At 46.0% G+C, this 26,405-nt stretch overlaps 1 protein-coding gene across 1 annotated transcript in view; it reads right to left on the bottom strand.

Annotated features, from left to right (window-relative positions):
• DSCC1 (DNA replication and sister chromatid cohesion 1) overlaps positions 1 to 26,405 on the bottom strand; it is a 116,253-nt gene that overhangs the window by 52,127 nt on the left and 37,721 nt on the right. The window contains exons 3-5 of the mRNA XM_078685560.1: positions 22,541 to 22,675; positions 8,467 to 8,557; positions 2,866 to 3,004 (exon numbers count right to left, since the gene is read on the bottom strand). Of these exons, the coding sequence (XP_078541686.1) occupies positions 2,866 to 3,004; positions 8,467 to 8,557; positions 22,541 to 22,675 (365 nt within the window). The remainder of the gene's footprint in view (positions 1 to 2,865; positions 3,005 to 8,466; positions 8,558 to 22,540; positions 22,676 to 26,405) is intronic.

The following is a 26,405-nucleotide window of genomic DNA, read 5'->3' as shown; positions in this document are numbered from 1 at the left end:
CCCAGAAGAACAGAGATGGTGGCTATGCGCTAGGAAAACTGAAGGGAATTACTAAGTTTTGGGACAGGAAAAACCTGATAAATGTCATAAGAGTTCATAGTTTACTACTGGCCAGCTAACTTGACAAAGGAGGTCTGGCTTGCATCAACAGACTCCTTAAGAAATAAAGAGCTAGAAAAGACTAATATCGGGCATCAGATGAACGGTACACCAAAAACTGTGATTCTACTACAATTTAGTGATCTGCGCTAAGATTATATAATTGATAATGCAGACTAAATTCCGTAAGAAAACTCAAACATATTTGATATTCTTGGACACTCGACATTCAGGGCAACATTTCCTTGGTTAGCACTCCGAGATGTATATTTGCCCATTAGCGAAATGCAACAAAATACCCAGCATATCTGTTAAAAAAAGGGCATCCACTTCACCTTCCGGAAACCCACCACACACCACCACACCCAACGGATGCCTCGCCGCTGCTGGAACAAAGTCATCGAAGACCAGTAACCACCACCCTCGCCCGCCGCCCACCCACAGACCCAACCGACCCAGATGCCGCCACCCGCAACCTCAGACAGTGGATCGACAACTGCCCCAACACCCTTGCCCTGCCAAGAAACCCCCAAATAGCCACACCAGAAAGAAAGCGAGCTGGTTGTCCGAAAACCTCCAAGCCTCCAAGCAAACCTGCAGAAAGCTAGAGAAGAACTGGATCCATGAACGAACACCAAAAAGCTACGCAGCCCACAAGAACGCCACCCGCAGACACCTCCCCCTCATCAGATCCGCCAAAAGGGCCTCCTTCAAAGACCGTCTAGACAACAACGCACACAACAGCAAAGAGCTCTTCAACATCGTGAAGGAACTCTCCAACCCCAGCTCCAACACCAATGACATCCCACCTTCGCAAGACCTGTGCGACTCGCTGGCCACCTTCTTCCACCGCAAGATCGCAGACATCCACGACAGCTTCAACACCGCGACCGCCCGGGCAACCACCGAGATCTCCACCCCCACGACCTCCACCCGCACCAGCCACCTGATCTCCTGGACCAACATCAACGACTATGACACCATCAAGATCATGAACTCCGTCCACTCTGGATCCCCGTCAGACCCATGCCCACACCACATCTTCAACAAAGCCAGCACCACCATCGCACCCCATCTCCGGAAAGCCATCAACATCTCCTTCAAAACAGCAACCTTCCCGGAGAGCTGGAAGCACGCCGAGATCAACGCCTTACTCAAAGAACCCAAGGCGGACCCCAAGGACCTCAAGAACTTCTGACCTATCTCCCTGCTCCCGTTCCCGGAAAAGGTCAGCGAGAAGGCCATCAACAAACAACTGACCAGATTCCTCAGGGAGAACAGCATCCTGGACCCTCTCCAGTCTGTGTTCGACAGCAACCACAGCACCGAAACTGCCCTCATCGCCGCCACCGACGACATCGGGATCCTGCTAGACAACGGAGAAACCATGGCCCTCATCCTCCTGGACCTGGCAGCCACCTTCCACGCGGTCTGCCACCACACACTACGAACACGCCTCCACGACACTGGGATCCAAGAGAAGGCCCTGGACTGGTCCACCTCCTTCCTCTCTGGCAGAACTCAGAGTGTCCGCCTCCCCCCCCTTCTTCTCCGAAGCCCCCGAGATCATCCCTCAGCCCAACGCTGTTCCACATCTACATGGCACAATTGCCCACGTCGCACAACCTCAACATAATCTCTTACGCTGATAACACCCAGCTTATCCTCTCCCTCACCAAAGACCCCCACACCGCCAAAACCAACCTCCAAGAGAGAATGAAGGCCGTCGCCGACTGGATGAGAAACAGCCGACTGAAGCTGAACTCAGACAAGACGGAGGTCCTCATCCTGTGGTCCACCCCCTCGGCCTGGGACTACTCCTGGTGGCCGACCACACTAGGAACAGCTCCAACGCCCACCGACCACGCAAGCAACCTGGGGGTCATCCTAGACTCCACCCTCTCCACGACGAAGCAGGTCAACGCCGTCTCTTCCTCCTGCTTCAACACCCTTTGCTTGCTCCGCAGGATCTACAAGTGGATCCCCACCAAAACAAGAAGGACGATCACCCAGGCCCTCGTCAGCAGCAGACTGGACTACGGAAACGCCCTCTACGCAGGAACCTTGGCCAAACTCCTGATCGGCTCTAACGCATCCAGAACACCTCCGCACGACTGATCCTCGACATCCCTCGCCGTAGCCACATCACACCCCACCTGAGAGACCTGCACTGGCTCCCCGTTAACAAGAGGATAACCTTCAAGCTCCTCACCACGCTCACAAAGCACTCCACAACACCGGACCAGCATACCTCAACAGCCGCCTCAGCTTCTACACCCCCACCCGCCAGCTCCGCTCCACCGACCACGCCCTCGCCCCTGTCCCCCACATTTGAAGAGTGATCACCGGCGGCTATTCCTTCTCCCACCTCGCCGCCAAGACATGGAACACCCTCCCCATCCGCCTACGGCAGACCCAAAATCTACTGACCTTCAGAAGACTCCTCAAGACCTGGCTCTTCGAACAGTAGCAGCATTCCCCCTCCCCTTAGCGCCTTGAGACCCTCACGGGTAAGTAGTGCACTTTACAAATGCTTGATTGATTGATTGATTGATTATTTCTCAATAGGTTTTAAGTTTGCAATAAGATACGGATGCAGGGTTTACATCGATACGAATTGGATGACTGCACAAATGGATTAAAGAAATACACGTGTTTAAACAACCAAACGTCGATTTCTAGAAAAAGCTCAAGCACAGAGGTGCGCAAACACCAAAGCAGTGAAAGGGTTAAATACTGAACCAAAAATAAATCACAATTACTCACGGAGGCTCCAGAGTTTGAAGTTCCTGTAGACACACATCCAACGGTACTCTGCTGAAAGACCAGGACTCGGAATCCACGAGCTGTGTGATATGATTCAGAAGTTTCATCTCATAATCAAACTCAAGAATTCGCCAGCATCCTGCCAAAAACATATTTTTCATGTTAACTTAATTCTTTACATTAGTTGACCTTAATTCAAGAATCCTAGTACAAAACGGAGATTTAGAATTTACTTGAGATTTATTTCTATGTCTATATTTAACCATGTTTTAAGCTAATGCTGGCCTTATCTCCAAGGAAGCTCCACTTTGTGTCCAAATGTGTGGGAGGGTGTGCATTAAAAGTATCGATAAGGTGTGCAAGTCAGGTCTTGTCTCACTTGCTGATGCATACTGATCATCTGTCATAAGTCAGTAAACAAAACACAGCTTAGGATCCCACTGGGAAAAAGAGGGTGGGAAGAGAGGGTAGTGCTGGAATCAAGTGCCCGTGCCAAATAATACGGCGTATAGAAGTCACCCTTTTTTCCAATCAGTCATAGGTTATAACATACAACTAAAAAACACCCTTCTGCATAACTGATGCAGAATTAAACCATACTTAACCCATTGAGTAAACTGGGTGTTTCCTAACAACATTACTAAATAAAACTAAGTGTGTATAGAAATTAGCTTATAGGAATAATGGCACAGCAATTGTGAGGGAGTCCTATTGGAGCTACGATTAAGTGGTCAAAAATTACTATTTTTTTATTATACTTGGTCCATCAAAGAAGAAAGGAGGAAAAGTAGGGAGAAAGATTATTCCAGGTTCTCAAAAAAGGAAATTTGATAGCAAGAATGACAAAGGTAGGTAAACAAAGAGGATAAGTAAGAAGATGTCAAAATAATAGCAAAGAAGTGTCAATAGTTAGTGTTGTAATTTTGATCCAATAGACAGTAACGCCAATTGAAGTGCAACACTGATATGTAAATCAGATCCTATACAAGGGGCAAGCAAACAATGGAATCTGATCTAAACTACTGTAGCAACATTTGAAAAAGCTTTCATTCTTGAAGGCTGTTCAGTGTTCCACTTTGAAAGAGCTCTTTCAAAGGAGTGAAAACAGAATAAGTGAGGTTTCTGGTTTTCAGTTAAAACAGATTACAACCAATAAGACACCACTGAATGGAAGACTTTTTCTTTTCAGTAGAAACTGGACAATACCATATTTAGTTGCATTTTTATTGCTTTAGTGTTCTGTAGATTTAAAACATTATAAGTGCAGCCTCTATGACCCACTCAGGACATCGTAAGCCATTTAGTTGGCCTCAAATTTCTTGGAGTCTATTTTTAATCCTGTATGAGAGCATGGCACAACTCATATGGCTTCAGTTCAATATCAAATGCATGTGGTTGTGTAATGGCCAAAGCAAATGTCATGTATTCCTATAGGTTCTGAATCGATCCCCCTATTCCTGACCCTATTCTGGTTAAACTAACTATCAAGTTAACTAACAGTCAGCCCATGAGGCAAGAAAAGCCCCCATGATGCAGATACCGTTATCTGACGCAGTCACACTACGGCACAGGAACGTGTTATCTGATTAGGTCATAACGCTTGAGATCTAATTAGACAAGCGACATTCCTCCAGCCCCTGATAAGGCATACGACGTTCTCATAACAAATCAAACCTATGACAACCTGGAAAATCCGTGCGGCCATTGTTTTGATTTCACAGAGAACTTTAGTAAAGAATGTGCTAACGAGCAAGTCGTATGACATCTTTATTGACGAATCTATGTCCATCCTTACGTCAATCTCGGCACCTTTAAGGTATAAATATTGCCGATCTTGCCCTATGCAAACACACGCGTGGTGACGAGACGGAGCAGCCATACTTGCCGAAGCCGAGAGCAGAAGCAGACCCCGCTGGCAGCAGCCCCGCCTTCCTGACGCGCTGAGAGACGCGCTGCTATCTCAAGCCGAGAGACCCAGCACCGGCGCTTCTGGGCAGCCCTCGCAGGCAGCCTGGAATATCGAGAGCAGAGAAAGAGATACCATTCCTCATTCATCCTAACTTCCAGGTACAGAACTGAATAACCCCTCACAGAGAATTCTTTAGTTATTCACTTGGCAAAAACAAACTTAACTTAAACTGTAACTTTCTATTCCCGCCCACGCATTAGACTTAGGTCAGGTACACGGGGTAGGCGTATTTAGAAACACCAGTTGAGTACGTTTAGTCAAATGTATATGTGTATGTAAATATATTTTAATCATTTTAAACATCATATGGCTCAGAAACCATATCAATGTTTTTACAGTATTATTTTATACTATTGCTTTTAATGTATGCACTTTACTTAACTATAAGTATTGCAATAATATCGATCCATTTCTCTTGTACGAGAAAAGAGACTGATCAATAAATAACACCTTTTTATTGAACACGCCCGTCTCTTCCTTTTCTCTACAATCTGATGAGACTAAGAATGCACGTACTGACTGAGTAAAATAATTGCCTTGTGCTCACACGACTCTCGAGATTGACTCTTGATTAGGGGAGAGCAAAGTTGTCATGTTCTATGGTTGTCAGAAACTAAATCCCTTCTTGTCTAATCAGGGGAGTTAATTCTTTCCTGAACATTCGAGAAAGTTTCTAGCGAACTCTGAGCTACGCTGGCAAACCCAAAACTTAAGTCTAGTATCGACAGTAGTAGACCTAGTTAACGTCTGGCCTAGGCCTTTACTGCTGTAGGTATTATTCCAATGCGCAGAGCCTATTGGGAAGATAGGAACTACACTACACAAACACAAGGAGATGATGGACGGAGCACTGACATTTTTCAGACTCTCACCCCCAGTCACAGATCTGGGTTGAATCCATCATAATTTTTCATCTCACCTCGCCACCCCAGTTCAGACTCAGCCATAAGCAAATCAGCCTTGACCCTGTGCCTCATGGGAACAGTCCGGCTCGAACTGCCAAGCCAGGTCTTTCCTGAACTGGAAACAAGCATCTTGGGACCGGTTAGCCCTGGAAGTAAGCAGGTATCAAGACTGCAACAACAAGATCACTGTGCATATGAACCCCTCTAGAATCAATGCAATGTCCTGTAGCCGAACTCCTTTTCCTAGTTTTAAATCGCGATGATCATAAAAGCGTGCCTTTGTTAGCCATATCTTCTTATACAGAAAGACAAGGTTCATATTATGAACAGCTTCAACAACCATGCTGACGCCCAGAAGAGGTCTATGCTGTTTTTGCTGAAACCGAGCTGCCTGCAACACAGAGATTAGCACAGAAAATCTACAAGTTTGTTTATGAGCTGCAGACATCACAGCTCAAAATCATAAGACACCGCCATAGCTCTCTCCATTTCCAAATATGTGCTGCACGCAGCACAATTTGAGAGAAAGCATGTGATGGAACCAGCTCTGAACCTGTACACTGAAGTAGGACATGTTAATGACACACCCCCAGATCACCAAGTTCAAGTTTAATTTCTACTGTCTCAATGTGAAAATGAAGCTTGGAAAGCTTGGAACCTGTAGAGCTGAAACAAGGCCTGACACTGGATAAAGTCACCTGTACAAACTATGGCAACATACTTCATGTGATGGTAGAGCTGTGATAGTTTTTTTTCTCCACGGAAAATGCACTAAAACAGTGAGCAAAGGAAGGAGCACAGGCCCGCCACTGATTTCAAATAAACAAAGGCCCACATGCATGGCAAAAATCAATTGTTAGCCGTCTCTTTACTCACTTTCAAATAAGCACAACATTCCATACATGTAGCCCAATAATGTCGAATAAACAATTCATGGTGTGAACTGCAGAGGCAGGAAGTTTCATCACTACGTCAGAGGTGATTCTTTATACAGTTGAAGAGTTTGCTCCACCAAAGACCCCATAACTAACAGCATGCACATTCATTCCTCAGCAGACCTCTACCATATTATCTTGTAGAATAGGACTAGGCACAGATAACCACATTTATTTACCCGTTCCTTTCTTGGTATCTCGAGATAAAGAACTGAACTGTGCGATATTGTTTTGACATAACAGAGCACAGACCACAGCGCAATGTATATCACATGTCCCAAGCAGAAAATATTCATTCAGTCGATCTTTGAAAATCAAGCAGCAGGAAAAAGTGTTTAATGCCCACCATTACCATTTCATCTGCTGCAATCAAATATTAATGATTCGCTAACATATCAGCATTCATGCTCACTCTGAACATGAGGTGGGGCTAGACTGAACAGTTATTTGGAAGAGCAAAGTCAACGCAAATGTAAAGAGAAAGGATTTAGGAGAAAGAAAGAAAGTAAGGAAGGAGGAACTGGCAATAGGAATGAACGAACAAATTAACTAAAAGCCACATTATTTAAAGGACTAGAAAACAACATGTCTATGATTTTGTACGGCACAAAAAAACGAGTAAATACGGATAAACATTGATTTGTACAATTTTTGAAAACAAAGGAAAGCACTGAAGAAAACCCATTGAAATTCACAACAAACAGAAACCGAAAACAGGAAAGCCCAAGACTGATCTGAGAATGAACAGAGAAGCCATATTTGGAATTGATCTTTGTGAATTTAATTTTAATGACAAAGGGAGTTCTTCCACTTGTGCCAACAATGAGGTCTGTAATGATATGTGTCTATGAAACAAAGACCTGTCATCCTTGAAAAAGTCTGATAATGTGAGTCTTTGTCAGATTTACTGGAGGGAAAAGATGATGGAGCGTCCGTAGTTAGTAAGCCGAGGGCAGTAATGATCTGCAGGGACCTTCAACACCAAGATAATGTGGTAATCAATGGTGCCAAATGTTGCATTACACAGGTAAGAGCATTTTTCAAGTGTTAATGGAAACCAATGCAAAATGAGCAAAGGGCGAGGAAGACTGATGCTTCTCAAAAGATCTGCTGCAAAAATTCCAATGCAAACCACTCAGCGAATCAAACTTGCCTATCACAGGCCCTCAAAACTTCTGGTTCACTTATCACATTAAGTCACACAGTCTAAAGGAGCCATGTTTTCATTAAGTTCCCATTCCTTGACCCAGATTCAGAGTGTACAATGTCACTTCCGCTACTATGACATTATGGTGAACTGACAGTAGTGTCCTGCTGCTCTATATGTCACTGCAACATAATGTAGTGGCAAGACACGGTACTACTGTGAGAAAAAACAGAACCTATATACCTTTTGCCTTGTATTAAAATATGAAGGATGGTCCTGAATGCCATGCATCTACAAGTCATTCTTATTGAAAAATGTATAAACAGTATTACTATGATCTAGGTGGTGTGATTTCCAGGTTGGCTACACAGACCCAATTAGGAGAGACACTCTTACCAAACCAAACAAATGAGGAGAGAAGCAAATGTAGGTGGCACAGGCAAGGATGTTTTTCTTTAATGTACAATTATTTATCTAAAGCGTGCAGCACATATTTCAGCAGAAGAAATAATGAGCGAAATTAGAATTTGTAGAAATTGGATTGATTCACTTCAGCGAATAGAGAATGTGAACTGCAAGCAAAAGCCCTCCACGTCTAAAGAACCAGCTCATAAGATTTCCCAATTATTTTGCATGGCATCATACCTTCAATTTTACAGGCATGTATAACTTGCAATTGGTCCGTTAGCTCTTGCTCACTGGCTTGAATCTGGTTTAGCAATTCTTCAGTGGTGTACTGTATGCAAGAGAAAACAATGCATTGGTGTAAAACAATAAATATATGGAGGTAAGAATATGCACTCACATTCAAGAAAATATCGGCTCATCAAAATCAAATGTTACAATTGTGTCCTGCTTTATACAAGAAATACATGAGCGTGAGAAAAAAACACCAAACACACTGGCAACGCCAAAATGTCTTGCGTAATGTGCTAATGAACACAAACAGGCAGGCACAAATGCCCATAGACTGTTATTGATTCAGAAAAGGGGGTGGTGATGAACAGAGTGTCTGAATTAAGCAGACCACTCTTACCCAGTCCAAAGATCAGGGCTTGATCCATCACCGTTATTTAGCTCACTGCCCCATCCCAGCTCAGAACCTGGCTATATGCAAATTAGTCTGTCCCTGGCCCAGTGCATCATGGGAACAGGGCAGACCAAACTACCAAGCCAATTCTTCACCAGAAAGGAGACAAGCTTCCGGGGACCGGTTTCTGCCATTTCAGGCGTCGTCGGCCCGGCTTGCTTGAATCCTGATAGAGCAGTGAGCAAGGGACTCATGTCTGAGTATACCCTTCCACGCTTATGGTGGACAAAATGATTCAGAAAAGGGGGTGGTGATGAACAGAGTGTCTGAATTAAGCAGACCACTCTTACCCAGTCCAAAGATCAGGGCTTGATCCATCACCGTTATTTAGCTCACTGCCCCATCCCAGCTCAGAACCTGGCTATATGCAAATTAGTCTGTCCCTGGCCCAGTGCATCATGGGAACAGGGCAGACCAAACTACCAAGCCAATTCTTCACCAGAAAGGAGACAAGCTTCCGGGGACCGGTTTCTGCCATTTCAGGCGTCGTCGGCCCGGCTTGCTTGAATCCTGATGGAGCAGTGAGCAAGGGACTCATGTCTGAGTATACCCTTCCACGCTTATGGTGGACAAAATGATTCAGAAAAGGGGGTGGTGATGAACAGAGTTTCTGAGTTAAGCAGACCACTCTCATCACCACCCCCTTTTCTGAATCATAGACTGTTCTTGCCACTGTGTAACATGTTGGGTCACACCACACTCTTGAGGAAGTAACTGTGCCCAGACTTAAAAGACAGAGTAAGAGGCTGGTTCCTCGTGGATTTCTGCATGCCTGTGTTTATATGTATTAGCACATTGAAATAAGACCTTTTATCTTTGGTGATGCTGGTTTCACTCTGTAAGATGCACCAAGTGCAAAGGGTATGCCTAGACATGGCTCTCGTGCTCACTGTATCAAGGCCAAAAACAGTATCGGGTTGCTAGTCTTCCTGCTCAGAGGGGATAAAAGTCAACACTGCAGGCTGACTATTGCATGTGGTTGGATTAGCTCTATGGGGGCACTGCGGTTTCCTACGTGGTCTGTGCTGAGATAGAAGCTGTAGTCACTTTTGCGGTTTCTGCTGTGCTTGCAACTATTGAAATGGTGGTTGAGGCTACTGTGGGAGCTGTTTTGGCTGCTATGGTCATACTAGTGTGGCAGCTTTTCTCGCAGTTGTTGTGCCTACTATGGGTAGAAGTCTGGTCACCGATGGTGGCCCCAGCACTTGCTGACAGCAGGTGTTACTCCCATTGCGCCCTTGCCACTTTGGCAGCTGTGATCAATATTGTGGTTCGGGCAGTGGTATCTTCTGTGGTCTCTGCTGTGCAGGCAGAGTCGTGTCCCACTAATGGTGGCCTGGTCACATCAGAGTTTCCTGTAGTGTTCAATACAGTTGTTATTGTTATTGTTATAGCAGGTTTATATAGCGCCGAATCACCTGCAGGTCTCAGGGCGCTTTTGACCACAAAACATAACAACCGGGATACTGAAAAAAAGGGAAGAGGGAAGGGGCAGGACTTAAGCTAAGCTGAGTGCTGTTCTGAAAAGGTTGGTTTTCAGGGCTTTCCTGAAGCGGAGTAGATTACCCTCCTTACGGAGTGCCTCCGGCAGGGCGTTCCAGAGGTTCGGTAGTAGGACCGAGAAAGATCTCCCTCCCATTGTGGCCAGTTTGAAACGTGGGCATACAAGGAGTTGGGCGTCTGAGGACCTGAGGTTTCTTTCCGGTCTATATATCTCAATCCGTTCCTTAATGTAAGCCGGGGCCTGCCCATAGATGGCTTTATGGGCTATACAGAGGCTTTTAAAGACGGACCTCTGCCCGATTGGCAGCCAGTGTAGACTCTTTAGTAATGGAGAGGCATGTGCTCTCCTCGGGAGATTAAAGATGAGTCTGGCGGCATCGTTTAGGACTACCTGAATTCTGTTTATTAGCATTTTTGGCAGGCCTAAGTAGAGCGCATTTCCATAGTCGAGTCTTGACACTATGGTGGCAGAAACCACTGTGCGAAGCATCGACTGGGAGAGGAGAGGGACTAACTTGCGCAACTGTCTTAAAAGACCAGTGCAGATACCAACCACGGTAGAAACCTGGTTGGTCATAGAAAGGGCACTGTCTAACTTAATGCCAAGACTCTTGACTGTGGCAGCTGGCTGTGGAGTTGGGCCCAGCTCCTGGGGCCAATACATGTCGCTCCAAGAGGAGCACTTGGATGGTACTATCAGCACCTCTGTTTTTTCCGGGTTGATTTTTAACTGGTTGGTGGCCATCCAGTGGACTGTGTATCTGAGTATGTCCTGGGCGTGTGACTGGGCTTGTACGGTGTCGTCTATGCCCAGCAACAGCTGTGTGTCGTCGGCATAGTTAAACACTCGACAGCCCATCCCTGCTAGTGTGTTAATCAGAGGCTGCAGATATAGGTTAAACAGGAGTGGGGATAGTGCTGAGCCCTGGGGGACACCACAAGTCAGACCTCCCACTCCTGATATGCTGTCTCCCATCTGGATTCTCTGGGTTCTCCCAGATAGGAATGATTCCAGCCACCGAAGAGCTAAGCCCTGAATCCCAACCCCAGCCAGCCTGTCCAGTAGAAGGGTATGGCTGACAGTATCGAACGCCGCTGATAGGTCTAACAGAATCAGGGCGCTCGGTCTCTTACTGTCAGCCATCCTTCTGAGCTCGTCCAGCACCGAGAGCATGACCAGCTCGGTGCTGTGATGTGCGCGGAAACCTGCCTGCCTCTCATGGAGTAGATGGTTAAACTCCAGGAAGTTTGACAGAGATTTTAGCACATGTTGCTCGAGTACTTTGGACAGGAAAGGCAGCTGGGATATGGGTCTATAGTTTTTTAAGGCGTTGGGATCTGCCCCCACTTTCTTTAGCAGCGGTCTTACACGAGCTTCTTTAAAGCTAGTGGGGAGCCTACCAGTGCTCAAGGATTTATTTAGTGTGGCTAGGATGTGGTCCTCTAGAATAGGACGTGCCAAGCAGAAAATACTTGGGGGGCATGGATCTGCAGGGGAACCAGATTTTGTCTTCCTCATCAGCAATTCGAGGATTAGTGGGTCCATAGGGGGAAATGAAGATAGGCAGCTGGCAGCTGGGTTTAGAGTGGCCTGCTGCTCGATTGGGCCGTACCCCATACTTTTTATTTCGAGCATAATGGTGTCTACTTTATCCAGAAAATATTTTTGGAAAGTGTCACAATTTATGCTGCTTTCTGCATCCTGAGCTCTTTTAGTTAGTTCCTTCAGGATTTTGAACGTTTCCTTTTGAACATTGGTCGCCCTATTTATTCGGGTCTCATAAAATGAAGCTTTAGTTTCCCGGGTGGATTTTTTATAGCTGCGAAACGCCTTCTTATATTGTCCACAGGTATCTGTATCCTTATTTTTCCTCCAGTTTCTCTCCATATTACGCAGAGCCTTCCTTTGATCCCTCAAAGCGGGTGTGAACCATGGGGCTCCCTTTTTTCCACTATTTTTTGTTTGGAGTTTCTCAGACGCTATCTGATCGATGGCTTTTGGCAAATAGTCCATCATATCCTTACAGTCTTGATCTACATCATTATTAGGTGTTATCGGCTGGACAGTTCCCCTGAGTGACGTGTTCAGTGTGTGTTGGTCCACATTTTTCCACTGACGGGTCAGTCTGGGTTTAGGTGCTGGGCGTAAGGGTATAGTATCCAGGGGGATGTCACAGTAGATCAGATGATGGTCTGACCAGATACAAGGGAGGATTCCAACTAATACCACCCTGAGATCGGTAGTCCATATCAGATCTAGGGTGTGGCCTTTTGTATGAGTAGGGGCGTTTACGAGCTGCCTGAATCCCAGGGAGGACATGGTTGTCTCTAGGGAGCTAGCTGCTGGCTGTTTCTTTTCTTTGTCCCAGTGGAAATTAAAGTCTCCTGTAACTATGATATTTCTATATCTGGAACACATGTCAGACACAGAGGTCATAAAGGAGTCATTAAAGCCAGGGGTGGCGTTGGGGGGGCGATAAACTGTGAGAACTGTAACACACATGTTATCAAACATGATTTTTATCGCCAGCAGGTCGGCCAAATCCACTGACTCAGCCAGTATTTTGGTCACTGCTAGATGTCTCTTGAATATTATTGCCACTCCTCCCCCTCGGGTGTTCCCTGTGCGATTCTGCCAATGGATGTCATAGTTTATAGGGACGGCGGCTATGATGTCTGGTAGGGAGTTGTCCCCCATCCAGGTCTCGGTCAGGGTCAGGATGTCAATGTCTTCGCCTTGCAATAGAGTGAAAATCTCAAGACTATGACAACATAGTGACCTAGTATTTAGGCTAACCAGCTTTAGGGTATGCGGGGGGGCTGGGGACCTACCTATCTGCAGTGCCTGGATGGACAATTCCTCTACACGAGTGAGTGTAGCCAGGTCTAGAGATGTTGTGCCCTCATTCAGTTGACGGATTTCCTCCCCAGAATAAGTAATCCGTTTGGTGAGGGTCCCTGCCCCTGCGCCCGTCCATGCGCGGACAGGCGCAGACGGGCAGGACTCTGGCACGACTCCGGCACAGACCCGGCGCGTCCGCTGACCGCGTCCGCTGCGCGGAGACATGGCCGACCGTTATTATAGTGGCAACTACAGCCCAACCAAAGATGGCCGCCACGTAATCCGGGACCCGGGGCTTCACCAGCCCTGTCGAGCACCTTAGGATCGTGGGAAGAGGAAAGTGATAATCCTCAAACTATAGCGCCAGTTCCCCAGGTAGAAATATGGTTTCCCCAGAAATACGAGTGGGAGAAAGTGCAATTGTGCAAAGCAGCGAGGGGTTTCTAAAAAGGGGTCGGACACAAGGGAGAATACAATGTTTAAAAGTAGCACAGGTAAAATAAGCGATCCGCCCGATTTCAATCTCGGGGGTGTAGTAAAGCGATCTCTCGCGTTTAGGCTCCCGCCTCCCCTTTTATAGTGGCAACTACAGCCCAATCACTGCTTTGACCCCTGCAGTGATTACTGTTGTGTATGTTGCTGTTGTCAATGCTGCTCCTCTGCTGTAGTGGCAGCTGTGGTCATTATTGTGGTTGTGGCTTGTGGCTTTATTCCCATCGTAGTGGCAGCTGTGGTCCCAGCCTTGTTGGAAGATGTGGCATAAGCACTCACTGCATTGCTTGCAACTACTACTACAGCTGTTGTTGCTGCAGTAATGGTGGTTGTGCTACTATTGTGGCTACAGCTGTTTCTAGTTGGTAGAAGCTTTGTCTTTGGTGTTGTTGCTAATGTGGTAGCAGCTGTGACAGATGCTATTGTTCCTGGTGTGGTGACAGCGGTCATCCCTGAAATGTCAGCATCAGTGGTCACTGCGGTCAGTAAATCTATGGTCACTGCTTTGGTGCCTGTTGTAGTTGCAACTGTGACAGCTATTGCTCTGCACACAAGGCAGTGTGGGTGTGTTTGTGGCAACTGTGGTCAAAACCATGGTGACTTGTCATCCTTGACTTGCTAGTAGCTGTTGGTGGTGTTATCCATGCCATGGTGAATCTCTGGTCACTGCTGTGATCCCAGCTGATATGGAAGCTGTTGCTGCTAGAATGGTCCCCGTTGTGGTGGGAGATGGGGTTGCTGCTGTGGTCAAATCTGTGGTTGTGGTTATGGTCATTGCCTCTGTGGTAATTGTTACTGCTGTAGTTCCTACTCTCTTGACAGCTACTGAGAGAGTGATTGTCAATACATTTTCCGTGCTGCTGTGACAGCTGCGGTCTCTGCTTTGGTTGCTGCTGTTGTTGCTTTGCTGCAGCTGTGGTGGAATCTGTACTTGCAATAATTGCTGCAGCTGTTGTTACTACTATAGTGGCAGTGGTGTCAGCGGTTGTGTCTACTGCCACGGATTCTGGCGCTGATGCGGTCATTTCTATTTTGGTAGAAGCTATTGTTGATGAAGAAGTGGCAGATGTGGCTGGCTGAATGCTGTTCTGCTGGGGTTTCAATTATGGTTACTGCTCCCTGCTGTATTGGGAAGCTGTGGCCCTAGCTAGAACTACTGCTGTTCTCCCTGCTGTGGCAGCAGTTGCCATGGCGAGACAATTTCTGTGTTCACTGCTGTGCTCTTTGATGTAGCTGTAGTCAATGCTGCCCTTATAGATGATGTCACTCCTTGGGTGATGAAAAAAAAGGTACACAAATAACTTTAATGTCAGTAGGATACTACTTTACCCCTGAATACACAGAGTTGCGGTTGGGAGAGAGGGGGGACAAAGAGAGAGGGGGGAGACAGAGAGAGAGGGGGAGAAAGAGAGAGGGGAGAGAGAGGGGGGAGAGAGGGAGAGAGAGAGAGAGAGAGAGAGAGAGAGAGAGGGGGAGAAAGAGAGAGAGGGGGGTGAGACGGAGAGAGAGAGAGAGAGAGAGAGAGAGAGAGAGAGAGAGAGAGAAAGGGGGAGAAAGAGAGAGGGGGGATATCAAGAGAGATGGAGAGAGAGAAGGGGGTGAGAGAGAGGGGTGAGAGAGAGAGGGAAACAGAGAGAATAGATTAAATAATTACAGTAACACATTTTTGTGAATTCAGAGTTAAGATCTCAGGCAGAGAATGAATACCCCCTCCAAACACATCTCTTTAACCCCCCTCAATGCAGAAGGTCAAGTGGTTGCGTCCAGGTACTGATGCTAGAGAGGCTTGTTAAACGTTAGTGGTGCTGTGCAACCAACGTTTTGAAGAATGCTTAGCTGTCACTGCAACAAGACACACTAAACCCTTAATTCGCAGCTTATTGTCCATGCTCAAGAATAATGCACTGAACAACAAGAATGTCTTAAAATGTTCGAAGCTGAAGTGAAAGCCAGTGTATGCCTTGCATTCAGTCCTAATGAGTGTGACACAGATACTACAATGAATTCGCCTTACCATTTATGTGACTCAGCAGCACCAAAGAGCTGTTAAGCACTTGATTCTTCCTAACTGCAAATATTAAGACAGGAACAAGTGGGTGTTGCGTGCCAGCTGAGGCTGTGCCTCTCATTTATTGTCACTTCAGGCCAGTGCATGCTGTGTATAGAACTCCTTCAATCACAAGGATTTCTTGTCACTAGCCTCATAACGTGCCCTATCATAGTCAAGTAAGTGATTTTAAAGGATTAGTGGGATAACAAAAGTAAACTCTTGAGCGAATTCTCAAAGCTCAGCGAGGTGGTCGGCAAGGTTCACCACCTATATGCATCCTACTGAAATGAGACTTTTAACTGCACAGCACTAGATTTAAGGATAACGGGGTTTAACATAATGGGTCGATTAGCACAGGATCTGGACAGGGATGTATGCTGAGATCAATAGCAGCTATATGCTGCGAAGGAATAAAAAAATCGGTCTCCTACAAGAATTAGCTTTTATTGATCTGATTTTTGTTTCTCTGAAGTCACTACAGAGGGATTTTGCTAATGAAACAAAGCTCTCATAATCATTCTAATAGCTCACAAATAGATCAGCAAAAGGAAGAGCATTAACAAAACAAACCAGCTTTTCTGTACAAAAGATCCCCTGGCTTGGAGCATATTTACTCAATCTCATCCATGTCTTAAAAGATAGCCCTGTCCCACATGAGAATAAAATATAAATCTCTGGCTTCGAAATTCAGAAGTGCAAACTTTACGTTATATCCTGACATTAACCTTCACAGTGTATCATCTTCAACAACTCAAACCTCTCGCCAGAATGACAAGACATCCATTTACTCAAATCCCAATCACACCATTACAAACTCTTCAAACCTCTACCTATGTTTCACTAAGTACATGGATCCTATAAATACGACACAATACACTAATACATCACTGAGGAATTCTTCATCAGCGTCTAACAATACTACAATACAGGGGACATTGACCACAATGAGGTTTGGGAGCCCTGAGTTCTCACTCACTCACAAAACACCCAATGCACTGTGCCAATCTTCATTCCCTCCCAAGAACAGGGATATTTCAATCTCACTTTGACATCAAGATACCTTACAGTTTAGCCACAATAACAGCATAGGGTGTATCCTTTGAGAAACACAAGAGGCTGCAGTAAGAGTATAACTACAAAACAAAAAGGTGCTCCTTGGGCAAAGAAGACTTGAATATATAAGAAATATATTTAAAAATATATAGTTCCAGTACATCATAATAATCAATCTTAATAAGAGAATATATTTAGATAGTATCACTAGTTAATACAAGAACAGTCATAAAAATTACAAATATAATACAAAATATGTCTGCAACCTTATTGGTAGCCCCATTCTTCAACCCTAACAAACATAAAATCAGACATACATTTAATACAAATAAAGCTAACAAGAAAGGAAGAAACAGTCATATAGTTAGAGCAAAAACAGTAATACTTTCCTCAGAGCATACAGAGGAAAAACCCATGGACAATATTCTAAACACAATTCAACCTCTCCGACTTATAAATTAGTCAATGTTTCTGTCCCTTTTAAGACTTCTACAGAAAAAGAAGAAGGCACCCGGACACCTAGCCTGCCACTTGCCTGTGGCCTCCAGTTCAAGCTTGTTCCAGACTGATCCAGTGACACAGATGATCCCCAGGTTTCCTTTTCTGGGTTTTCCCACTCACGGTTCTTCCTGCCAACAGATGCCCCACCCATCCCGGACCTACTTAATAAATGTCGCAGTGCGACTGCTTCGCTGGTGCATCACAGACTGGTAAAAGGCAAGCCGGTCTGTGCTGGTCTGCAACTGGACTGCACCCAGCACCACGACCCCCGCCCCCTGAAAGGGGGACCCCAGATGCCGCAATAAACAATGCCACTGCACCGACCCACACTCCCCAAAATGACCTTTCACCTGTGCCACTTCACCTGCCACAGCACACACACCAGCCCACTGACCATCCCCACTCCAAACACACCACAGGCACCACCTGTACAAAAACACCAACTCACATACGCCCTTCTCAACACACGCTCACTATGCAAGCATTACACTGAATTATGGGTCCTGATTTACACCATCGCACCCGACATAGTCTTCCTCATCGAGACCTGGCTAAACCATTTATCCGCCCCAGAAATTGCCACAGCAATCCCCGATGGATATAACATCACTCACCAGGAAAGCAGCAACAAGTCAGGAGGAGGAACAGCTATTATCCACAAAGAGAGCATACAGGGCACCACCAACACCACCACCCTCCTGGACCATCTCAACTTCAAGCTCCACACGGACAAACAACCATCAGAGGGCCCCCTCGCATACCGACCCACAGGCCAGCGCTCAAGCTTCTGCAACACCATCGCAGACTTCATTGCGCCTCTAGCCTTAGACTTCAAGGACTACATCTTCCTCAACTAAATAAATTTCCACGTCCACTACCCCTGTGACAACACTGCACACCTCCTTGAGAGTATAAGCAGCCTCAACTGACCCAGATTGTCCACAACCTTACACACACCACAGGACAAACGCTGGACCCCATTTTCACCTCCAGCAACAGTGTCAAATACAGTAACATCACAAAACTCATATGGACTGATCACTCCATCATCCACTTCAGCATCTCCAGCCCCCACACCACTACCATCCCCAAGACAACCAGCAACCCCACCGGAAGTAGAACAAAATCTCAGAGACCAGCTGGACGGATGCCCTCTCCAACTCCGCTACCACCACCAATCTCAAACCGGAGTGAAGAACTTCAATGCCTGCATCACCAATTGCGCCGAAAGCATTGGCCCCATCAAGGGCAACATCCAGAGAAAATACTCCAAAAAGGCCAGCTGGTACACCCAAGAATCCAGAACAGCGAAACGAGACAGCAAACAGCTGGAGCAGAGATGACACGCCAGCAAGGACACCTCCGACAGGGCAGCCTTCAAGACCTCCCTCACCCGCTGCCACCACCTGATGAGCGCACCAAAAAATACAGCTTAGCCACACACATCAAAACCAGCAACACTAAATAACTTTTCAACATTGTTAAGGAATTCTCCAACCTGGCTGCCAGCGAAAACATCACACTCACAGAAGTTGTGCGACAACTACGCCGACTTCTTCAATGACAAGATCACAACCATATTCAAAAACTTCGAACCTCAATCCATACCTATGGACTTCCTCAACAGACACGCCACCACTGCAACCGACACAAACCACAGACTGACTACCTAGAACATCATCTCCACCCAGGACACCACCTCCACCATGAAATCCATCCATTCAGGAGCTCCCACAAACCCATGCCTGCACAAATCTTCAACCTCGGAAACCAAAGGATCAGCCAGGAACTCACCACCCTGCTCAACAGCTCTATCATCACCGCAACATTTCTCAATGCCTGGAAATACTACGAAGTCAGACCACTACTCAAAAAACCCTTCGCCGAACCCAGCAAACACAAAAACTACCAGTCAATCTCCCTGCTCCCATTCTCAGTGAAGGCATTGGAAAAGATAATTAACGAGCAACTCATGACACACTTGGTGCTGAACCAGCTACTCAATGCCTCCCAATCTGGCTTGCACAGCAATCACAGCACCAAAACCCCCCTGATTGCAGCCACTGATGACATCCGAACCCTCCTTGACAGAAAAAAAACAGCAGCTCTGATCCTCCTTGAGCTCTCTACAGCCTTTGATATCTTATCTCACCACACACTGATCGAAAGACTCCACTACATCGGCATCCAAGGGGATGCGCCCAGATGCATCACCTCCTTCCTCAAAGGAAGAACCCAGTGGATCCACCTTCCACCTTCGAACCCAAGGAGATCACCTATGGTGTCCCCCAGAGCTCATCCCTCAGCCCTACGCTCTTAAACGCATATATGATCCCGTTGGCCAACATCGTCAAATCCTGCGGTCTCAACATAATTTCTTACGCAGAAGACACCCAACACATACTCACACTTACCGACGACCCTACCACCACCAGAACGAACTTCCATAAATGCATGACCAGCGTCGCTGACCGGATGAAGAACAACTGCCTGCAGCTGAACACAGACAAGATGGAAGTACTGCTCTTCGGCAACAGCAGCAACACATGGAAAGACTCCTGGTGGCCATCAGATCTAGGACCCAGATCCACTTCTTCCCACCACGCCAGAAAACCTCAGAATCATCACGGACAACTAGCTCACCATGAAATCACAAGTCAACGCCATCTCCTCCGCCTGCTTCCTCACTCTGCGCATGCTACACAAGATCTTCAAGGGGCTACCCCTACACATGAGATGCACTGACACAAGTCCTCATCACCAGCTGACTGGTCTACGGCAACACCCTCTAAGAAGGAATCGCTGCACACCTCCTAGGCAACTACATACCACACAGAACGCTGCAGTCAGACTCATCCTCGCCCTTCCCCAATTAAGCCACATCACACGCCACCTCAGACAACTCCACTGGCTCTCCGTACAGTAGAGATGCCAATGCAAGCTGCTGACCCTTGCCCAAAAGGCTCTATGCAACCATGGACTCTTCACAACAACCACTGCCTGAACTTTCACCAACCATCGAAAAGACTATGCTCCGTCTCCCTCTCTCTTGCCCATACTCCCCGCATCTACCAAAGCATAAGTGGAGGATGCTCCTTCTCCCGCAACACAGCAAACAGCCTGCCCAGGCAACTCATGACATCACCTCACTTCTGGAATTCCGAATGGCCCTCAAGACCTCTGGGATCGGCAAGCGCCTGGATACCCTATTGGGTGATTAGCCACACTCTATAAATCCTGATTGATTGACCATCATTAGGACTTGGCGAGGGTCATTGCATATTTTTCAAAAGATTGCTCCAGCTGCCCTTCATTCATTCTTCTCCGAGCATTCTTAAAAAATACCCCCTTGATTTGCATTTAAACAAAGCACAATAGGGCTTACAGACTCCAAAATGGTGCAGACACCTGATTGTCTACAGCTTCCAATAACTGTGCTGTTTATTTCTTTTGCTGGCAATGCAGTCTTAACTTATGCAAGCTGAGAGATCAATCCCAAACGGCACACACAATGGTTATGGGGGGTCATTCATTATACTTAAAGAGCAATACTCAGAACCTCTCATTCACTGACACAGTCTTGGACCTCAAGACAACATTTGAAAATGCTGTGCCGGCGCGCTTTCCAGACATCAATGCTAACCTTCTTTGGTCAGCTGGTGCGTGCCCTTGGTAACCAGGTTCTCTGTTCCAATTGCTCCTCGCGGCAGGGGCCTACTAGAGGTATGCTGTACCTGGGGCCTTTTAGTGGGACATCAGTTCCCTAATAATAATCCCCATCATCTAAGCAACCGCTGTCAGCTGCACTCTTTAGTGTGCCTTCTCAGATCCATTCTTGCAGTGACCACCTCGCATTACATATCGGAGAGGCCTTCTGATTTCCCCCCTGGGGATGTTCTCCTGTAGCCTTCGGCGTTCCCTCTGCAGTTGTGCCATCATTCTTAAAGTGATGCCCACACTGGGTCACTCCAACTCTTCCTCAAACTCTGGTCACGCTTATTTGGCTGTGGGTCTTGTCATGATCCCAAGTCCTAAGAGATCAAAGCAACTTTTCAGTTTGTTGTTAAGTAGAGGCTCCCCACAGGGATAATCAAGATACAAGTCTGGGCACCTGCTTAGTAATCACTCCTTGCCTATCACATGTCCCCATAGCCTGAAGAGAGGGCTTTGATCACCTTTACAGTATACAAGTATATACGGTGTGTGCACAATAGAACTAGCTGAGTCTAACACACAGAAGGCGTCCAGAGGTCTTGGAGAGGTTGGGTTCAATGGGGGGACAAAGGGTGATGCTAAAACTAAACAGGATGAGACAGCTGCCCGGTCAGTACAAACACTTTTATTCTCAAATAAACTGGTGATTTCGAAAAAACAATTCCATCTGTTAACATGATCCATCAGTGCTTATGAATATCTCAAGACAGAACAACTGTGTTTTAAAATAGCTGAGCAACAATTTTGGTACAGGCAAAAGAAATGGCAGAGCCACGTAACACCATCGTTATGTAAAACCTTTTACAATTCATACCGGCCACCCTCTATGAAGGTAATTTAACAGGCTGAAATATAAGCAAAGCTCATAACCGTCTGACTAGACATCGCAATGTCGCATTGGCCATAAATCTTGACAAAAACCATGGACCTGAAATTGCCAGTAGGCCTTTCATACTTCCTTCAGGAGCAAAACTGTCTTTGGTGCAAACCCAGGGAGTTGTAGAAAATGTTCAAGACCCCTTTTTCACGGCTTCCAGTAGAAAAGATTTTTATCTGCAGCAGAAGCTTAAGGTGGCCTTTGGCAAACAACTGCACTGTGGGAAACAATGTAATTTTTACTATTTTCAATTAGTGCTCATTAATACAGCTAGGTCTCACTGATAGGCCTGTAATGAGTGAGGTAGCCATGGTTTCCCTTCATAATTCATTGGAACAGCGGGTAAAGAATATGGGTTGAATCTCTCACCCAATGAAAACCCCTGAAGATCCGCCTAAGACTGGCCAAAGACAGGTCCCAAAAGAACAGATTAGCATGGTGTGTGGAAAATATTGATTTCCTTACTGGCCACATAAGTGCAACAAGATCCTCAGAAAAGAATCCCCAGAAGCATTTTCAAGACGAAATAAGAACGTGACCATAAAGTAAGGGTGCGGATGACCACGACAGAGCTTGCACATGCACCAGGAGCATTACCGTGACACCCGCAGAATCTCTGTTACGTTCCACATCTGGGCCTTCGTAGGTATTTTCCATCAGAAGCTTTTTTAACTTCTTGACTTTGGGTCTGCATCTTCTTAATTCCCAATAATGGTTGGAGAAACCTGAAATCTGATTTTAAAAGTATATGAATGAATACCATTTCTTTAAACACTTCAGTGACAGACTTTAACATTAAGAATTCAAGGCGTAAACATAATGAAAACTAAATAACGCAGCCCATCAAACAATCTACCATACATACTACTACTTAAATGCAGAAACCTATTCTCCTCTTGTTTACAAATCCTTGACAGCTAGGAAGGTATGCAGCGGCAACATCCCACAATACGGCTGCTTTGGAGACTCATGCGTGCAGTTTAGTGCAACCGAGAAGGATGTAGCTAGGTAGTTATGTGTGAAGGTTGGTGGCCAATCTCAACTTGCATTTATACTTTTCTTTTTTTAATTTACTTTTAATTGCCGTTCCCTGATTTAACATGATCTTTCAAAGTCTCAGTTTCTGGCAAGCTGTACAGTTTATGTTTTCAGATGTTTAGGTGGGAACACCAGACCCCCATAAGACGGTCTACATATATCTTAGCTTCCAGTGCACTGTAAATCAATCGTGTTTCATAGCTTGCAAATGCTGCCTGATCAATACATGCGATGTGTTCTTGCAGGTCCTTACAAAATCGGTCCTATAACACTTTTACATGGTACTAGCAACATGGGTGTTGGAAGTAGGGGTCCTAGCTGTGCTGCAGCACCCCCAAAATAAACATGTTGCAGTTCAGAAGGTAAATGACTATTAAAGATGCCTTTACCTTTTGTTTTAATCTGGTCCCATTTGCTGTGTCTTCAAAGAGAGAGGTCAAATGTCAGCTAGGTCTACTGACAAATTGTTGTTTATCCTTTTAACATGAAGAATGGTTCTTAGAAATTCTCTGACTGCAAAGTTAGAGTATTTTGTGAAGCAAACTATCTGACAATATTGCTGGGACACAGAGTGGAGTGTGAAAGAAATAGCGTGTCAGTTCTTTAATATCGTTTATAACACAATAACAATGCGATACCTGTAAATGAACTGTGCAAGTATTTTTAAAACATTTCAGCAGTTAGGAAAGCACGAATGTAATTCTGCATATTTTGTTATTCTGAAGTGTGATGAAAAAAAATACTAGGATTTAAACAAATCGAGGCACTTGGCGATGTGCAAATTATATTTGCTGAAAGACTTCCACACATTATCGTTGGTGCGCTCTTTAGGTTTCTCAGTAAATGCAGGTGTGTGATGTTTTTTACCATTTCAATGGAAAAAGTGCGGTCTGTAAATGACCATGCTCTCCCACACCATGCTTTAATATTATATTTGAAACAGTGTGCTCCACTGCCAAGGTCCTGGTGAACAGGGCCGGACTGGCCATAGCAGGCACCGGGCAATACCCGGTGCGCCGCACGGGTGGGGGGCCGTTTTTGCAGCAAATCGGCCCTATACCAAAATCGGCCGAAAACCGGCCCCGGCAAAGAGCTGGACGGCACCTCCAACCCCCCCCCCTCCCTCCCCCGAGTGGGGAGGACGGGCCGGCCGAGCCCTTTGCCAGGGCCGGTTGTGGTTCCCAGTCCGGCCCTGCTGGTGAATAAACCTGGCTTATGTGCTATACTCGTTCTTTCCGTGATGCTACCCTTTTTCACAATCCCTATAACGTCCGTGATGTAACATTGATGCCAGCATCCCCACTCTGAAAATTGTTCCAACACCAGTGACAAGCAATGAAACTGATAGAAAAACAACAGGTTAGAATGGACTTGTAGCTCCCGAGCTGGCTTTATCCATGGAGCTGTGCATGTGATCAATGCTTGTGATATATGCTCGTGTAGGAGTATAGTTGGTTTGCGTGCCGAGCCATGCCTCTGCCGCCCATCTTTATCTCATATGCCACACAAGTCAACTCCAATCCACACAATGCCACTACACTACACTCAAATCCACTCCATGCCACATAATTTCACTAGACAGTGCCGCCCAATTCCACCCCACAGCCATACAGTGCCATACAATTCCACTGCATGGCGCATAATTGTCTTGTGCCCCAGCCACGAGGAGGCCGGTAAGGGTGTGCAAAACTCTTTATACTCCGCGTGATCAGTACAGTGCATGCAGGCACCTCCTTCTCCCCTTGAGGTTTCCTGCAAGTGATTATGTCCCCTCTCCTTGACCGGAAGTGGTGTCTGGTGTCCAGTCCCCTACCCATCTCGTTTGTGCAGGGTCTTACTCCGCACCTACGCACGTTGTTCCAACAATAATGGCACACAATTCCAATCCACAAAATACCACACAACTTCACTCCATGCTACACAATGCCACACTGTGCCACATAGTCCCACTCCACACAGTGCCACAAATGTTCTCTCTACCAAACAATTCCGATCCACTCCCCACCACAATTACACTCCATACAATTGCACTCCACTCTAGTCAATGCCACACACTTCTTCTCTACACCACACAATTTAGCCCCACTCCCCTACACACAATGGAATACAATTTCACTCCACTCCACACAATGCCACTCCACTCCACTCCAATTCATGCCACACAGTTCCACTCCACTCAATGCAACAAGTCACACAATTTCACTCCACACAATTGTATTCCAATCAATGCCACACAATTCCTACCATGCCAAACGATTCCACTCAAGGCCATGCCACATAAAAACACTCAACACAACTGCACTCCATTCCACACAATGCCACACTATTCTATTCCACTCTATCCACACCACTTAATTCCAATCAGTTCACACAATGCCACACAGTTGCACACCACACAGTTCCACTCCACACAATGTCACAGTTTTACTCCATGCCACAATTCCACTCAATTCCACTTCACCCCACACAATTCCACTCCACGATACACAATGGAAGAGAGTTCCACTCTACACAATTCCACTCCACACATTGAGAGACACACAATGCAGTGCAATTTCACACCACACAATGCCACTCCACAGCATACATACCACACAATTCCACTCCATTCTACACAATACCACTCCACTATCTACACCACATAATGCCAAACCACTGCAGTCCACACAATCCCACATAGTTCCACTCAATGCCACACAATTCCACTCCACACACTTCCAATCCAGCCACACAATTCCACTCCACACAATATCGCACATTTTCACTTCACGCAACATAATGGTACAATTCCACTTCACTCCACACAGTACCACACAATTCAACTCCACTCTACTACACACAATTTTACTCCACGCCACACAATGCCACTCCACTCCATTTCACACCACACATTTCCACCACATAGTGCCACACAATTCCACTCCAATCCATGCCACATTATGAAACTTCCACTAAACTCAATTCCAATCCACTCCACACAATGCCACAGAATTAGGATAGGATAAAGGATAAGAATTACAATCCACATCATACAATGCTATACAATTCCTCTCTAGTTCATACCACAACACACTATTTGACTCCACTCCACACAATGTCACTCCATGCCACACAATTCCACTCCGTTCTACACCACACAATTCCACTCCACACCACACATTTTCACTCCAACCTACACCACACATTTTCACTCCAACCTACACCACACAATTCCACTCCACATGATTCTATTCCATGCCACACAATTTCACTCTATTCCACACAATGCTACATAATTTCAAGTCACTCCACACAAATCAACTCCACAATGCCAGTCCACACAATATCACTCAATGCCATTCCACTCCACATGTCCCTACACTCCACCTCCACACAATGCCACTTCACCCCGCTCACTTGCCATTCCAAGTCACAAAATGCCACA

The sequence above is a fragment of the Lissotriton helveticus genome, chromosome 4_1 (genome assembly GCF_964261635.1).
Source record: "Lissotriton helveticus chromosome 4_1, aLisHel1.1, whole genome shotgun sequence".
NCBI lineage: Eukaryota > Metazoa > Chordata > Amphibia > Caudata > Salamandridae > Lissotriton > Lissotriton helveticus.
The sequence above is the reverse complement of the archived record's forward strand: the minus strand, read 5'-3'. Positions and strand labels throughout refer to the sequence as shown.